We start from the raw sequence: 19,232 nt of genomic DNA, 5'->3' as shown, positions 1-19,232 counted from the left end.
AGAAATCGCGGTGGGTGTACAGCACCTCCCATCACTTTATTTGGGGGATTTTTGTATAATTCTATATTACAATATTGTAAATAATAAAATTATGTAGGGGAACTGTGGGTAAGACGAACAGGTTAAGAACAACATCTAATAAAATTCAGAGAACTTATGATTTATAAAACGTAAATACAGTTTACTTCAGTTCATTATATTGTTTTCAAAAGCGGCTAGTGAAATATTTAACAAAAACTGTTTTTCAATGTGTATTTTGAGTATTTAAAATGGTCCGAAAAAGTGAACTTTTTTAGTGCTGCGGGTGAAACGGACAATGTGTGGGGGTAAGATGGACAGATATTCTAAATTGCCCTAACTGAGAGCATATTATTATTTTTGACCATTAACGAATTGAATACGTAAAATATGGTGGTGTAACGTGCAAAAAGTGAAGGGGGCAGTCCACCCCCTCCCACCAGTGGCAGTCAATCGAAAATTGTTTGACAGCGGGAATATGAACAAGCATTTTAAAATCTATTTCATGCCTGGCTGCTGCTAATTTGTTTGAAGTCCACATTTGCCGGTAAAATTTTCATTTATATGCATGAGATATTACTAAGAAGCAAAATCAACAATTTTATTATAATATGTTCACTGACCGTCTTACCCACATTAGCAGTTGTCCATTTCACCCCATCATTATACATTTTTTTAAAGCGTTCGCAATTTTTCATACGCAAATAAAACTACCTATTTTTTCAATGCATACGTTACTTGATAAGGTAATAAATCGAAATACTTCATATTATGGGTAACATTTTAGAATTAAACCACTCAAAAAGCTTAATTTCGACGGCAAAAAAGTTACATCCAAACGCAGAATCACTTCCAATTTTCAGTTTTTCAGTACTTTATCAACATTTGAAAGTTCTAAATGATGATGAGAACGTTCAGATATCATGAGATAGCAAGATGGTTGAATGCTCATCAAAACATTTACGAATTTTAAGGCTTAACTGGTAGAATCGAACACCTGTCCGTCTTACCCACCCTGTTCGTCTTACCCACAGTTCCCCTACAACTATGACAATGATTGGAGACGATCTTGGAAAACAGGTGGCATTTTTTCGTAATTTAGCCTGGAATACCTCGGTATGTATATGGAAATAAATGCTCCGTAACTATATAGCTAGCATTTAAAAAAAAATATTACAGAATTCTGAACCACTTTGTATTAGTTTGAAGTTGAGAGTTAAATATTTGTTATGTGTTATGTAGTCCATTTAGCGTTATCCAGGTTGTACCACGTGGAGGCGAACTATTCTACACCCCGAAGTGTGTGTGTGTGTGTGTGTGTGTGTGTGTGTGTGTGTGTGTGTGTGTGTGTGTGTGTGTGTGTGTGTGTGTGTGTGTGTGTGTGTGTGTGTGTGTGTGTGTGTGTGTGTGTGTGTGTGTGTGTGTGTGTGTGTGTGTGTGTGTGTGTGTGTGTGTGTGTGTGTGTGTGTGTGTGTGTGTGTGTGTGTGTGTGTGTGTGTGTGTGTGTGTGTGTGTGTGTGTGTGTGTGTGTGTGTGTGTGTGTGTGTGTGTGTGTGTGTGTGTGTGTGTGTGTGTGTGTGTGTGTGTGTGTGTGTGTGTGTGTGTGTGTGTGTGTGTGTGTGTGTGTGTGTGTGTGTGTGTGTGTGTGTGTGTGTGTGTGTGTGTGTGTGTGTGTGTGTGTGTGTGTGTGGGTGTGGATGGGGATGGGGATGTGGGTGTGTGGGCGTCTGGGTGTGGATGTGGATGTGGATGTGGATGTGGGTGTGTGTGTGTGTGTGTGTGTGTGTGTGTGTGTGTGTATGGGTGTGTGGGTGTGAGTGTGTGGGTGTGTGGGTATGTGGTTCTGTTCTATTACGTGTTTAGTTACAAGTTCTCCGACATTGTTATTCGTCTTATTTTTGTTAATTCTGTTTCCATCCGTCTTTCCGATTTTTACTTTTTGGTTTAATACCTTCTTTGTTTTAATAAATTATAAGATTAATTATATTAATCGATTTTTTGTTTAAATAAATTATATGATTAATTATATTAATCGATTTTTTGCTATGATCACAAAATTTATGTTTCATTATTGCACAGTGTGTTCAATTCAAGTTTTTCAATTATATATTTCTACTCTTTCGGTTTTAGAAAATATTCTACGATGTCTATAATAAATCTCGTTCAAGTGTTAAATTAAAATTATTTCAAAAACCAGAGGTATCTTAAAGTGCATATTGAATTTAGTTTATCAAAAGAGGCGAACCAGCCGCAGGCTGAAAACCTCTCTAATATAGAATTAAAAAAAAAAAAAAAAAATAGTTTATCAAATCATTACAGCAAACCAATCATTATATAATTTTGTACATTGATAGCGGTGTATATATATTCAGCTTAAACTGTATACATCGATAGAACTGGATTAACGTTGATGATAGTTGTTGATGGTTTTTTAGTTAGATCATTGTATATTTCCCATTTTTCATTTGGTCTTTTTAGCATAGCTATGTAATGACCAATACCGCTACGTCTGAAAGGGTGGGAGAAATGAATAAGACCACGAAGGGTATACTCTTTGCTCAAAATTATAATTTTTTGTTGAATGCTGTCTGCAGTGATATTTTTGTAAGGTGTATGTGGATCAAGTTTTTGACAATCTATAAATATAACTGAATTACTTAAAATATTTCTTTCCATTTCCAATTTACAAATGTCAAAAATCTTGTTAGGAAAGTTTATGAAATTACTTATGCATGTTAAATTATCATCATTATCATAAACGGTAATATCGATCGGAATATATTTTAATGACATGGCATGTGTTTTGTGGCAGTTATAATTGATTTCTAATGACTGACCAAGCGTAATTTTTTCTAATAAATGGCAAACATTTGAATTACATGTTATTTGTACTAGGAAATTGTGATCTAAGCGTTGATCACTAAATATATCGTACAAAAGCATGTTTCTTTTTTTCTTACTAGAAGCTTTAAAGCCATTATTTTTTAAATCCATCAGTAATTCTACTACTGATGTTATAAGTTTCTCTCGAATATCTATATTCCAATCTACTATTAACGATATAAACACTTGTAAAAGGGAATCAATTGCACAAGTGTTTGTTGTCAATATCGTTTTTGTAGAGTGGGTAGTCTTTGCGCCATTCGTTAGAAGTGGTAAACTAGTTATTTGTCGAGTAGTTTCTATTAAATTTTGAGGCTCAAGGATGCTATGTGTACATTGCCTCTTTTTTGCGTCATCTTTTATAGCTTTTCCACGCCAATTTTCCAATTCGTTCATGTCCTCCTGATATTCAGAGATAGAATCTTTCACGTGGGTTAAATTAGGAGGGTCAATCAATGAAGGTTCATAGTCATGGTTTGGTGGTACTTTATTTGAAGAGGTATCATCAAGATTCGATATTTCTGTTGATGCTTTCAGTAAACGTAATGATGCCGAAAATGACGCACAGTATTTAGTAATAAAATAATCTGCACGCAAATGGCTTTTCCCCTCGAAAATACTTTGTTTCATTTCTTTAAATGAATTCTCCACAACAGCTGAAGACGCAATTTTGTTGGGAGAATGAAAATATTGTGTCATTACTGCAGACCATAATGGTACAATAGTGAAAAATCGTTTAAATTCGGGAATACAATTTGGAGCATAACACAAGTTATCGGCACCAGTTTCACAAATATTTATATTATTGTAACACTTGGAGAGCATTGGGTTTGCAGCGCATTCATCTATAAAAATATCAGATCTTGTTCTAAACTGCAGATCTTGTTTTAAACTCAGTGAACCTATCCACTACTGCAGAAATTAATGCGGGAGAAAAATCGACTATAATTTCTGCAGGTATTTTAAATTCCTCTAGCCATACTCCTAGGCAATAGGAAATTTGAAAAGCAGAATGGCTCGTGGAGAGAAAATGTCCTACTGGAATAGATTTATATCCCTCCACTTTTATAACTAAGTTATATACATATACCGGAGATAGAGAACCATCAATATTTTTAAGTGGGGCACGCACTATCGATCCCGTAGCGTCGATGGAGAGAGATATCCTGAAATTTTGATGAAGGAAAGCATACAATTCCTTTTCAATAGGAAGCCAGAAAACAACAACAAATGGCCTCCTACTGATAACTTTGATACAGTTTCTAAAACGTGTATCATTACAGCTGTTGAATATATCCAAAGCTGTGAAAACATCTTCATGGAGATATTCGCTTTGAATTATTTCATGCCTCATTTGCGTTATTTTTTTCAAAGTGGGCAACATATTGGCGTTTAGGTCTTCATTTGGAGCAAACTCCTCCTCGATTACTTCGTTGCGAACATTGAGCGACGATTGAAACTTCGCTCGCTTCGCTAAGGCCTTTCTTTCTTCACCGAAGATTCGCCGTTTTCTTCGGTGCTGAATGTCAATGCCTCTAGAATGAATCAATTTCGCTTTTCCTTTACTTTTCTCTCCACGGATCGCGATCGTTGCACCGCAATCTGTGCAATATGCATTAGTGGTAAGCTCCCCAGAAATGAATTCGTGCCGTTTAAACGTAAAGACGCATTCATTTCCTTCTACTGCTTTGGAGACTAGCTTGCTTAGCTTTGCACTCCAGCCGAAAGGCAGCTGAGCCTTTAGGTGTCTACCATGCCATACATATTGTGGATGGAGAAGACTTGGGTCTACATCAATAATTTTGATAATTGATAGGTCATCATCATCGTTGAATATTTTGTAACTTTCGTCGCTAGTAACCGAAAGTGTTTCAGACTCTGTATAATCATCTTGGCTTGGTTTGAAATCCGGGAAAATATTACCAACATGCCGTTTAAAGGCAAGGTATACCGCCTTGGGAGTCAATGTCTCTTCCCCAAACATCAAGTTTGAATCACTGATATAACCTGCAAGCAGCGTATAGGCTTGCAAAGCGCTATCAGTTGCCAAACCATGTATATTACCGTTTGGACTCAATAAATCTTGCTTGTAACTCTTAAAAAAAGAGTAAGCTTTTGTCCAGTCGAATCGGTTCATGTTTTAAATTCAAAATATCACTGTAAGCTTACCTCGAGAACAAATTATCACCACTTTTTTAAAAAAAAATTCACTGTAAAACAATGCAAAGCACTTGAACGAGATTTATCCAATTCTGTTATGACAACAAAAAAGACCGCGAGCATTTAAGCGGCAAGCGGCGACAGGCGGCGTAAGCGACACGCCGCATATATAGGCAACCGGCGCATCAGTTCATGTCGCCTTGTAAATATACAGCATGCAAATTTCTCTATTCATGCAACCAGCTGCCTATTGGCTATTTACAGGCATGTTGCTTGTCGCGTCGTCTGCAGACCGCTTAATAGCCATCCCACGCGCATAGATGTCTATGAACGCGGGTTGCTGCGAAGCTTTTTTGAGGCATGCTGTGTTAGCCTTACTTCACAAGCTTAGTAGACACCTATGTAACACGAAAAATCAAGCTCGTGGGTTGCTGTGAGATATTTTTAAATCCGTGGAACTGGAAACGTGCATTAACAGCTTAAATATTTTTGTTATTATTTTACTGTAACCATGTGACAATCTTCAAAAAAGTTTAAGAAGTAAGCGCCCTGTCGACGGAGAAAATCGGCATTTAAAACTGCATATTTCAACTCATATTATACTGGATATGAACTAGTGATTACTAAACTATAAAGAACACGTAGTTCTCAACCAAATTAACATAAGTACATTGAAGTGTACACATATTAAAACATAGCTGGAAAACGGTATTGCTGCGATGGTGTCGCGTTACGCGTAACTTGTTATAGCTACTTAAAAAACAATGAAAAGGTAAATACAGGCATTTAACAGGCATCATGTAACCGTTGTTACAAATTCTCTTTGGGTATTTTTTAAATGTACTATTTTTTAATAACTGTTGTATTTTTATGTTAGTTATTGTTAGTAGGGTTAAGTAACAAAAATAGAAATATGTTGGTTAATTTGTAAGTAGGTTAGTAAGTAAACACAAAACATAAATTGTTAGTATTAGTAAGGCAAAAAGGGGGCCATCGACCGTAGCTGCAAGAAAATCCAGCCCTGAAGGGGGTGGGCATAGTTAGTAACGAAAGGAGAAGAAAATGGTGGGTGGTAAAGAAAGGGCAAAGACATAATAGAAAAACCGCCAAATGGTCAGATATCTGACGGCGTTCGTGTGTAAAAGAAGTGAGTAGGAGAGAAAAGTTGTTTGCTAAAAGTAGTCAAAACTAGTTGAATACGGCAAATTTATTCAGGTAATTTGTACCTAGCCGCAGAAAGTACCACGTTATAAATTTAACTTGTCCCGTTAGGACCTTTTTTGTATTGGCATTTTGGTTCGGATTCTGTTCCGATTGTCGATCCCTCACACGCACACGAGTCGGCCTAGGTGGTGAACTCCATCTACGCCTAACCGTAAAGGAGACCAGGCACCAACCGCGGAATCCTCGGGCAAAAGGCCCTAATCGTAAAAGAGGACCCTTCTCGGTGGAACCAATACGGTATCGTCCGTGGCCCACCAATCGAGTCAGCGAAGAAAGACTCTGAAGAAGAAAGCCTTTCTTTGACAAGCCAGTCCGCCATTGCAATTTGCTGGGACGCCAGCAAACTGCTACCATTGAACCCGATATCACCCACCCCACCAACCAGCCGAATTGAACCAGCAACGAACCCCAGCGATCCGGTACTTCCGTAGTGAAGCCCCGTAAATTGCCCACAGAATACACCACACACCCACAACACCCGTTCTGTTTAATAAAACAATAAGCTTGCTACAATCGACTATTTAATTTTACGATTTCGAACAGCCTAGGAATTCAATACTTATCGCACAACTTGTCCGCGTTGCCCCTCCGATTGCCCAGTGCAAGCCGACTGTGAGCTTTCCGGGGAGTACTGTCTGTTGGAAGGCGGTTCGCGGGCTGAAGCCAGATTTACGATTGGCTTAACCAAGACAATTTTTTGTATCGCCTTAAATATAGGACAGTGCTCAATCGATAACTATCACTCAACTAGCAGCTTCTCTCCTCTAATATATATTTCAGTATCTAACTAGAAATCCTTTATTCCTTTAACGTTGACCAATATCCAATCCTTTCCAGCTGTCCAATATCCAATCTTCTCAGAAATCTTTTCCTTGTAATTCGGCGTAATAAAAATATCACAGCACTTGAGTGATCTCTCATATATTTGTTCTATAAAAAAACTACGTTTATTTCAAGCTATAAAATTGAATGCGTACGAGTTTGTGTTTATTCGTTCGCTATCGGATGGCTACTGATCAAATGATCGTTATCTCTCATCGGTCTATCCCCTGGTTGATTCGTGTATGCAATTAGACCGACCCTAAGCTCTTTCTATGTTAGTAATAAAACTAGTGGTGTCTCCTTTTTACAAAATTCGATATCGTATAACAATTATATGTTGGATTGACGTATAAACAGATCAGTTACTTTGAAGCTTATGTAACATCGAACACTGTCGTTCCAAACAGTAATAATTATTTAAAACTTATTTTATAACTTAAGGTACTATTACACTTGCATACAAATATGACTAGTTTGCCATATAGGTGTAATAGCCAAATAAATATGGCATAATTAATATGGCGACATACATATGGCGGCGGCCCGTCATACAGTCTTATGTCATATATATGTAGCGGTGTAATAGCCATATTTATATGGCAATGAACAAATGACACCATATATATGATCAAGATTTGTCATACTATTCGGCGCCAGATATATGTCACAGTGTAATATCAAAATAGAGCCCTAGTCATATGCATTTGAATATATGGTGCCAGGCAGCCATATAAAAATTGCTGGTTTTTATATGCTACCCGTTTGTCATATTCAACGCGCGTATTTTTCATGTTTATCTTCATAGCGACTCGTTTTATTGAATACACTTGTTAAAATATCTCGCAAATTCTCGTAATTCTGTTCTATGAACATAAAGCTTGCAATGAAATCTTTATGTGGCTTGTTTGTTGTTGTTTAATTTGTAGCGAACCGATTACAAAAATGAGTGCAAAATGTTGTGACCCGTTTTAACATAGTGTTTTCAAATAAATGTTGCTCTTGAAGGATACGTTCTACTTTTTTTGTGTAACTTTAGTAATTTTTCTAAGATCTGAACATCGGGTTGCAACAATTTGCTTTTGAGTGTGTAAAAAGAGCAGTCAGATTTCATTTCAAAATTTTATCATGATTTTGAAAACTTTGCTTTTTCAGTGATTTTGACGTGACGTCATTTTGATTATATAAGTAATTTTCAAGATACGATTTTTTGAAAAAAAAATCTCATTCTTTTGAAGTCTCTTGACCAAAAAACTATGATGAATGAAAAATCGTGGCAAAAATGGTTTATTTTGCAGCATATTCAGTTGGAAACGCTCCAAATGACATAAAAAGTATAAAAGCCAATATTCCAAATAAAAATATCATTCCAAATAAAAATATCTTGAGAATTAAGCCTTCAAGAAACTTCGTGCGAAGAGAAATGGAAAAGGGTCGAAATGAAATTTCTCATACCAAAGGCTTTAAAACACATGCAATGCGAAGAAATGATTCGTCTCAATTCAGGTCGATCTTGGACTACTCATCATCAATTTTCCAGGCGTTTCAGCAGCAGGGCTTGTTCGTTCACTTTGACTCAATTTTGATTCATTTGACGGTACCGCCTCTGCTAAGCAAAATTTGACCAAGTTACACAACTTGGTGCATTCATTTAGTCACTAATAAGGTACTAGCATCGTAGCACCGTAAATACAAAAGATACAGTAAAACTTTATTCAGCAAAATTGTAGATAATAACTGGTTCTACAAATGTTCTATACACAACTTGGTTAAATTTTGCTCGACTGAGACGGTACTGTCAAATGAATCAACATTGAGTCAAAGTGAACGAACAAGCCCTGTTCAGCAGCCGCAAATTGCTTTCGAGTTCAGCCTTTTCGCATGTTGGAAACCAGATGTACGATGAGAGTCTTCAAGTAGCGCCTGTAGTTCTCTGCTTTCAGTTTGTATTATCAATATTATTATCCGCAGCACCTTCCGGCATTGGCGGAACTAGTGGGGAGGGGCGGTGAGGAGGGGCTTAGATTTACCCTTCTAGAAAAATGGACCTGGCCGACCAAAAAAATGGTCGAAAAAAATACCGGGGACTATAGCCCCCCTAGAAATGTGCGCTAGTTCCGCTAATGCCTTCCGGTCGAACACGGCAAGGAAGGGAATGTCCCGGTGAGTAGCGTCGCAGCTTGAAATCCATAAAGAACTACCGGTCTAATGAGGGCTATGTACATTGTCAGCTTCGTACCGCGGTGTATTACGAAGGACAAAAGCCCGATTTTCCACTTGTTGTTTCTTAGGTCAACTTCCGTTCTGCCTCCTTTTGCAACTTCGCCATTTTGGCACGGGCGCAGCCAGAAATGTTTTCTGGGGGGAAATAAGAGGAATTGTGACAAGATACGACCTCGTTTTAATAATAGGATTCTTCATACATACATGCTACATACTGCATATATACATGCTACATGCGTTGTATGTAACATTTATCAGAGTATTAACATTGTCTATCTTCAATTCTCAATAGATTTCAGAGTTATTGCTATGTGCATTTGAAAACAATTTAACAAAATCAAAACACAAATTATTGCTTTCCTGTTAACTTAAAAAAATTAAAGATTGTTTATATTGCGGAGTTTCCACCTATTTAGAGTCCCACGCGAAAATTATTAGCGTGGTTATTTTTAAAATTTCTTCGAAAGTTTCCTTTTTACTCCTGAATCCCGCAACGTTCATTAGGTTTATTAACCGCGTAGTACCGAATTGGGGCACAGGATTACAACTATCCGGCTCAACTCCATCAATGGGTATGAGCACTATGTCCGTAAACTGTGTACAGCAATCGGAGCTTGCCCCAAAAAGACGATCAATAAGATTGTCGCAGTGGCCTTTTAACCCAATGCCCTCCTGGCATGCAAAAAACATCTGAGCTTTGGAAAAAACCATGTCGATTAGATTTCTTTCTTTGTTTCTTAGGACCCAAGTTGATATCTCAAACCTAGCCTTCCCTAGAATTGAGATAAGAGTGCGTTGCGTTTTCGTAACGCTGGGAGGAAAGGGGTTAAAACCAATAACCTTGCCAAGGCGGAGGCCAGTTGCGTTGAACCAGGGACTAGGAACGTTGAACTAGGCTAGGAGGATTGGGCTTAAAACAAATGCGTCGAAGACCAAATACATGAATGACAGAGACTCAAAAAAGACGAACATGCCTTTTTTGCGGCCGGTAATCGTTAACTGCGACGAACCACTGGTAGGGTTGTCAAGTGGCCGGTTTTTGGCCGGTCCGACCGGTTTTTCACTTGCAAAGCCGGTGGCCGGTCAATCCTGCACATAGGCCGGTTTTCCGATATATGAAGCCGGATTTGTACTTTTTGTCTAATTTGTAAATTTTTTGATAAATTTATTAGCAATCCTGAGCAGTGGATTATTGAAGATAAATAGCCAGTTTTGCAGTGACAATACTTTGCTTCTGGCGGTAATATGTGTACATTAAATAGCGCCAGAAGCAAGTAGTTGTCACTCTGATACTAGCTATCTTCTGTAGGCAGCTATTTAAAACAATGTTTATTCGAGAGCTTCTCAAATGCTAATGATCGGTTTTACACTCAATGTCACTCTTTATATAAATTTCTACTATAGGTATGCTATGCCTACTATATCTGCTACACTTCAATAATCAATTCAATGTTCGTTGTGGTTTCGACTGTGATGTCCTACCGTTCGCTATCTCCACAACTGACTGTTCTTCCCATTACACGGGAAACTGTCAACCGTTCCAGGCAAATCCTCCAATGCTATGCTGCCACAACCCCCCCCCCCCACATTTTTTGAAGGCAGGACCGACCAGCCGGTTTTTGTAATTTTCAGACTTGACAACCCTACCACTACTAAATTTGTTATTTGTTATTTATTTGAGTACTTCATCTGACTATAAATTGTCTACATGAATAAAATTGATTACAGATTACAGTAAATTAGATCTTCTTATCTTTTGCGCGAATAGGTGCGAAGGCATACCGAAGTCAAACAGTTCTTCGACTTTTGAGAACAACCTAATGCATTCCGTAATCGGTTCATTGGCTCCAAACGCGGTCCTATGAAACGGTATTTGCAGCAAGCCAGTTGAGCGTAATGTCCGTTGCGATGCCCGAAAGTTAAGCATAGATAGCAATTTTGGAGAATCAATTTCGGCGTTGATAACTTTAGCTACGAATATAGCCTGATGCATTTTACGCCTGCGTTCGAGGGTATCGAGGTCAAGTAGACGACATCTATTCGGGTAAGGTGGCAGGTTATCAGGATGCCGCCATGGGAGATGTCGTAGAGCCAGCCGAATAAACCTACGTTGCACACGTTCGATCAGTAGGTTCCAAGTAAGATGACTGGGGGACCAAACCAAATTACAGCTCTCAAGTAGCGGACGAACCAAAGCGCAATATAATGATTTCAGGCAGTAAACATCTCTAAAGTTCCGTCCAATCTGAGCAATAAATCCAAGTTGTCGGGTCGCCTTGGAAATGACTGATTCACAGTGTAGATTGAACGTCAATTTAGTGTCCAGCAAGACACCCAGGTCGCTAACTTGATCCACTCTGCGAAGTTCAATGTCTTCGATAGTATAACCAAAGCAAATTGGATTTTTAATCCGGTAAAAACTCATAACTTCACACTTTGAAATGCTGATGATAAGCCAATTAAGTCTGCACCATTCAGTAAATAGATTGAGCAAATGTTGCAAACGGCGGCAGTCATCTTCATTATCTATCGTACCAAATAATTTCAGGTCATCGGCGTAAACTAACTTGCAGCCGTGTTCTAGCAGAATCGCAACATCATTGAAGAACAATGAGAAAAGCAAAGGACCCAAGTTACTACCTTGAGGAACTCCAGATTTGTTGCTAAACACTGACGAAGTACTGGATCCTAGTTTCACACGTAGTACTCTATCGCCAAGGTATGAGTGAAGCCAATCAATCATTTTCTGGGATGCACCAAGTCGTTGGAGCTTTCGCAAAAGTATTGCATGGTCAATCCGATCGAAAGCTTTCAGGTCGGTATAGATGACATCAACCTGTTTTTTCTCTTCCATTTGCAAAATACACGTCGAGGTAAACTCTAACAGATTAGTACAGACAGATCGACCAGGCATAAAGCCGTGTTGAACAGTGGATATATAGTTTTTAGTTCGGGACAGTATTACACCGCTCACAATTATCTCAAACAATTTTGATGCCGCGGAGAGACTAGTAATCCCGCGGTAGTTCCTTACATCACGGCGATCGCCCGATTTATATACTGGAAACATAAACGATTGCTTCCAAATATCGGGAAATTTACTTTGTTCGAAAGATTTATTAAATATTGCGCAAAACGGCTCAGCCAACACTTCTATACAACGCACAATAGTCGGAAAATTGCGATTTTTGGCCAAAATTATTTTTTAGTTTCAAATTGATTCTAGATTATATTTGTAACAAAAGAAATGATTTAAACATATAAGAACTCATATTTAGGGTGATTTGGGGAAAAATGATCAAATGTTACCGATATAAATATTTGCTTGACAAAAAAAAATTTTCTTTCTCGCGGGGATTCTCCCATTTTGTCATTGAAACTCTCTTCAGGTACTAAATAAATTTAGTAACAAAGATAATCAAATTTGTTGAAAGAGTACTTAAAATTTCAAAGACTTACTAAAAATATGACAATTTTAAAATTATTTTTTTTTCGGAAAACGTCAAATTATAGCAAACTTTCAATTCATGTTTTGATACAACATACTTCGAGCTTTCAGACGCACTGTTAGAAACTGCGGCGACAAGAGGCGACAAGAGTTGTTTTTTTGATTAAAGTTTGTGAAAATTTCATTTTTATTATAAGTAGCGTATGGCGCACCACATTGAGTTTAAATTTGTTTTCATTTCATTTTTTAATAGGCTAAAATATCAGTTTTAAAATAATATATAACAATAATATTTACATCCACGATAACTATTTAATTTTTTGACTTTTTCAAAATGACTCATTTTTCAAACTTTTGAAATGGGCAACTTTGATGGCTTATTTCTACATGACATTTTTTTTCTTTCAAAATTTTATTCACGAATCATAAAAATATAGACAATTTACTACAAAACCGCGTTTAGGCATGTGCTAAAATGTGAAATTTTACATTCGGCAATTTTGGCCGCTACTTTATATGGAGCCCTTCTTATGTGCAACGGCTCAAAACTACGGCTGGGATGCCATCAGGTCCCGCAGAGAAAGAACGCTTGAGTTTTTTGGTGGTAGTTAACACCATTTCGGTAGTAATAGTAAATAAGCTCAAATCCGCCAAATTAACCGGTACATGCGCTGCCACTACATCAGCATCTCCATCAGAGGCGGTATTATCTGCGAAAACGGAAGCGAAAAACTTCGCAAACAGCTCACAAGAGTTTGAGATTGAGCTTGATTCATTATCATCAAGGTATACGTTTGTTGGGACAGAAGAGCACTTTCTTTTGGAGTTGACAAAGTTCCAAAATCTTTTCGGTTGCTTTCGAAGGTCACATTGCACACGTAACACGTATGACTTGTACAATATGGCATTCAGGTGACGGTATTTGTCACTAGCATGCTTAGAATTATGTTGAGTCAAGATTGTTCTACTCCGGCGATGAGCACGTTGAGCTCTGTTACGCTCACGCTTCAGACGTCGGAGATGAGGGGTACACCATGCGGGGATAGTTGGCCGCTTCACATGTGGTAAGTTTGTAATCAACCATTGATTAATTGCACTGCAAAAATGCGTAGCCATTTCATTGATATCACCGCATTCGAACAAAGTGTCCCAGTCAATACGCGACAAGTACTCAGACAAAGCAGCGAAATCAATCTTCCTGTAATTCAATTCATTCAATTCATCTCCAGTAGCGGTGGTAACTACAACAGCACTGCTATTGTAAACAGGCAACGAAAATGAGTAGCCGCGGACAATATCACAAATAAGGACATCCAGTGGTGTATTCAAGCAGGACATCGAGCCTACTTTGCCCTTCGCAAGGCACTGCGATCATCAAACATAAGCCGTCGTACGAACCTGACAATTTACAAACTCTCCATTAGACCGATAGTTTTTATAAATTTGACAATGTTCATGGAGGACATGTGCGTCTTTGCGAACAACTTTTGGCGGAGTACAAGATCAAAGCAAAAAGTAGCAGAGCAGAACCAAGAGCAACAGACACTAGTTGAGAAGATTACCAACGTGCAACCTACATTTGGCGAAAGTCGGTAAGCTACGGTGAACCGGACACGTACTAAGGGAAACGGTTCTATACAGCAACCCCATCAGCTCCAAGAATAGAGGGACTTAAGGGGGGACCCTACTCTGGAAAGTCGGAAAAATCGAATATTATTTCTTTTGCATTTTCGAGAAGCTCGATACCTTCAGAAATGTCATGCCAGAAGGACTTTTTTCATCTGATCTCGTTGGAAAGTTACAGCGAAAACTGTGGGGTCACCTTTAGGGAAGTACATCGCTGAACGAAACTTTAAACACGTTTTTCTCGAAACCATGTTTTTTCAGCTGGCGGTACGTGTATCTCAGAATCTCGTGCTCCGATATTGCTGAAATTTTTTTTCAGCATGTAAAAATGAATTATCTAAATTGTTACGTAGCCGTTTTGAGATATCTCAATTTTTCAGTTTTCATGAGCTCGCAATTGGCCATTTGAAATTGCCTTTCTTTTGGAAAAATTGCTGCCGTTTTGGTAACTTTTCGAATTTTCAAAAACCGCTACGTAACAATTTAGATATTGACTTAAAGCTTTAAAATCATCCTTGAAATCCTTTTATCGATACTTCGTTGGTTCCCAGCACGTACCGCCTGCAAAGAACTATTTTCTAGAGAGCATCCACGCGCCCTGCTGCCTCCAGCATAATAATCCCTATTTTGGCATTCAAAAAACATAATATACACGTTCGAATATACCTCAGTCTATAACCAAATTACCCCAACACTTAACTATAATTCCAACATACGAAACATCCATTATTTTTCGACATTCCAGAGTAGCCCCCCCCCCCTTAACGTGTGAGAAGGCTCGTCCAGGTCTAAAGCGACATTTTTTACTTTTTAAATATAAAAACTGCGACTTCAGAAACGCCTGGGCGAATAGCCAAAGAGTTGAATGGAGCTTAAAACAAAACGAACCATTCCGGTTCTAAGCTGCTGACGAGTTTTGTGAGCCTTCCGAAAACCGTTCTCTTCAAGACCCGCATCGGCAGTAGGCACAGAAGGGCCCAATATGGAAAATAGCCCTACCAAGTCGGAGGTGACTTCTGAGACGCCTGGGAAATTGGCCATGAGTGACCCAGGAAGAGTATAATGAAGACAAAACAGGACGAACCACACCGGCTTTATCCTGAACAACAACAACAATGATTATGACCCCAACATATTCGCCCCGGAACCAGTGGCTTTTCGCTATTTGCTTTTATCATATTTTGCAGGTGAATTTTCGAATTGGACGAAAAACATATATTCTAAATAATCGAAAAACTCCTGTTGCCACTTTACTTTTAAATCAATATCAAATACGAATATAGGTAACAAAACTTTTTTTATTAACTTTAAAATTTCTGTTACCCAAATTATAGCGTTTTTTTGGACAAAAAGTGAATCACGCCTCAAATATATATGTCCCGGTGTAATAGGTTTGCCATATATGTCAACAAAATTCATACTGGTCATTGTTTCATATGTCTTTGTTGGTCATACTGGTGTAATTGCCATATTTTACCTTGCCATATATATGAAAACATATAAACTGACAAGGCTGCCTGTCATAGAAATTGGCCAAATTTATATGGCTTAGTGTAATAGCTCTAGCCATACCTTGCGTGTCATATTGATATATGAGCCATATTTCATATGGCACCATCGACCATATTTATATGCTAGTGTAATAGTACCTTTACTCTATATTGTAAAAATCGTGTATATTTAAAATCACCGAAAGAAAATACCAAACAAGTATACAATACTTGTTTACAATAACATGTAACAAACATGATTGTTACAGATTTGAAATACGTAAATCGATCAAATCATGTTCCATGGCAAACTACTCCAAATCATGGCAAACTACTCCAGACCACCTGCGCACTTGTTCAGGAATGGAATCCTTCAATCACCAGTATGCAGTTGTGGAGCAACAGAAGCTTCGCCTGACCACAAGTTTATGAAGAAACAAACGTTAGGCTTTTCCTGATGACCGCCTTAATACGAAGAAATATTCCACCGAATGTGTTATCTATCTTAAAAAGCAGAAATGTTTATTTGACGAAAATTTTATGTAAATTTATAATTCTAAATGAAATTGACATGTAATCGCTAAACATTAATATTATCGTACATCGCACATTATTAGTTAATGAAAAAACGGAAATTTTCAGTGAATTTTTTGACCGGTACAATAATTAAACGTTTGGTACCTATGAGAAAATGTATGAGTTTGATAGCCTGATTGAGCGGTTAAAAGCCAATGTACGAAAAAGAATAGAAACATTTTTATACGGTTTACCATTTTTTACTTCAGTATAACCACTCTGTTACAAATATTTAACTACAAAGTTTGTTTTCGTTAGCTTGAAATAAAAATTAAATGACTTTATTGATATTCTAATGTTACAAAAGTTCTGTACCTGATACAATAAGTTTCAAGAAAGAAGAGTTTTTCAGTATTATCAAGATTTTCGATTAGATAACTTGGCACAAAATCAAATTATGAGCTGCAATATACCTAATACTAAATGCAAGCAGTGATGAATAATTTCTTTAAAAATATTGACAGTATTTATTACATTAGCCAATTAACACGATATATGATGTGATGCTACGTTCCAATGATAAGACGAGGTTGCTTCATATTATAAATAATTTTGCCCTGAAAAGAAAAACAGCAGACATTAGAATTATAAACACTCATTGTACTTTGATTGCATTTAAATAAGTGGTAATATTAATTAAATAAAAGAAAAGGAATACGAAAGGGTCATAAAATTTTCAAGTGGCCGAGAAAACATGGAAAATTACAGTCGACTATCTCCGATGTAACCAAAAATTGGTACCGTTTTGATTGAACACTTAAGATATGCTGAAACTTTCTTCAAAGTAAAATGTTCGAAAACATTTATTCTACCCCCACAAATAGTTCAATAGCATGACAATTTATTTATTTTCACAGGAAAATTTTACAAATGAGGATGAAATGTTATTTTACAGTGAAAAACACTAAAAAGTTGACCAACCTCGAGGTTTTCCCCCTCTTTAGGAGGGGGGGCTCCTATACAAATGAAATACGAATTTTCTCATAATTCGAGAACTAATCAAGCAAATGGAACCATATTTGGCATGTGGGTGTTTTAGCAGGCAAATTTTTTTCTATGGTGAATTGAGACTCCTCCCTTCTTAAGGAGGGGAATTATGACCCCTCTCCCCTTTAAGAGGGGGGAGCTTCCATACAAATGAAATACAAATTTAATGATAACTCGAGAACTAATCAAACAAATGGAACCAAATTTGGCATGTGGGGGATTTTGGAGGAAGGAATTTTTTTTATGATGGTTATGATGGTTACCCCTGTCGCCCTGTAAGGACTTTCATACAAACAAAACAGAAATTTTTGCGTAACTCAAAAACTAATCGAACTCGAGAAATTTCAGACTCTTTCATAAAACATTAGTCAATAACAACACCACCAGAAACTATCAATAGTAACATTAGATGATTCAAGAAGCTTACGGAAACATGACATTATCGCAGCATACAGACTGAACGATAAAATTAAAACCACTATTTTTACAAAATTGAAAGATCAAATACCGATTATGCAAACAAACTAATGTTGTGTACAGTATTCCTTGTGGGGTATGCAACGATAAAGAATACATACACTCAAAAAAATCAGCACGTCAAGTTTACGTGAAAACATAGGTAATTCTCATCCATCACACTTTTCATCTAACATTCACGTGAATTGTTGGTAACTCGCACTCATACTAACCAGTTTACGTGCAATCCCGGTAAATTTTATCAATTTTCCCATTAACTAGTACATGAAGTTCACGTAAGTTGCTGTACAGAATTTTACATGATTTTTCACGTGGATGCGACGTGTCGATTTTTTTGAGTGTAGGACAAACATCTCAAATGCTAGAAAAACGCATAAAACAGCATAAAAACTCTATTCACACCAGCAGCTCTGTAACTGGTTTAACTCAGGGCTTCGACCGATCCTTTTTTTCTACCGCAGTCACACCAACGCGCATTCAAGTTCACACCGTCCGATTAGTGGAGGACTACGAACGCTATGCATAACACGGCTGGCAGTTTGCTCAGTCAAACGCCGATTACACGCAGTAGTACGAACGCGTTCTAGAGCTTTTTAACATTTTCGTCAGTCGGTCGGACTCCGTCCAAGGCAAACGAATATTTTGCTTGCGTCGGACCGACGTCCGGGTGACAAACTATTACTGTGAGCAGCCGATTTGGAGACAAAAAGAGAAACGAAAATATACGTCACCGTATGCTTCCAGTTAGTTTGCAGTTTATATTCTCAAAGCGCAAAGCAAAACGGGAGATCGACTGTTTGCTTTTGCTGAGATGCCGCATGAATTGTAAGACGGCAGCAGCGCAAGCGGCAGATTGACTGGATTTCAAAAAACAGTCAAATGATCGTTCAAAAAGCGGAGTTTGAATGCGGAAAGTTCGCATTCACGGCAGTCACATTCAACTTGCGATCCCTTTTCAAGCCCTGGTTTAACTCAACACACGTTGGAACTCGGCCATGTGTTTGATTTCTCAAACGTTCATGTGCTAAGGTTCCAGTACACTGTTTGCTGAATCATCCAATATTTGATCTATTTCATCAAATAAATTTGAAAACCCGTGTACTGACCCAACCAAATATTCGCACAAATTTTATTTTTCAAAATGTCGCCGAGCTTTTCCAATAAAATTTGGCTGTTTGTAAAACAGTGTAATATGCCAATCAAATTAAATTTGTTTTCGTAACGTTTTGCGCTGTTCGCCGGTTTGTTTGCTTGAAACTTGAAAAAAGCTCACAATGTTTATTATTTGAATTGCTGTCAAA

At 37.7% G+C, this 19,232-nt stretch overlaps 1 protein-coding gene across 5 annotated transcripts in view; it reads right to left on the bottom strand.

Annotated features, from left to right (window-relative positions):
- Positions 1-19,232, bottom strand: part of LOC128734284 (plexin-B) — a 748,132-nt gene that overhangs the window by 27,015 nt on the left and 701,885 nt on the right. Inside the window, exon 14 of one of the 5 annotated variants that reach the window (XM_053828389.1) lies at positions 16,389-17,024. The exons of the other annotated variants lie outside the window; for them this stretch is intronic. Coding sequence (XP_053684364.1) covers positions 17,008-17,024 — 17 coding nt within the window. The 3' untranslated portion in view covers positions 16,389-17,007. Of the gene's footprint in view, positions 1-16,388; positions 17,025-19,232 lie in introns of those variants that run through there. 5 annotated transcript variants of the gene reach the window in all.

This window comes from Sabethes cyaneus, chromosome 2 (genome assembly GCF_943734655.1).
Source record: "Sabethes cyaneus chromosome 2, idSabCyanKW18_F2, whole genome shotgun sequence".
NCBI classification, from domain to species: Eukaryota; Metazoa; Arthropoda; class Insecta; order Diptera; family Culicidae; genus Sabethes; species Sabethes cyaneus.
The sequence above is the reverse complement of the archived record's forward strand: the minus strand, read 5'-3'. Positions and strand labels throughout refer to the sequence as shown.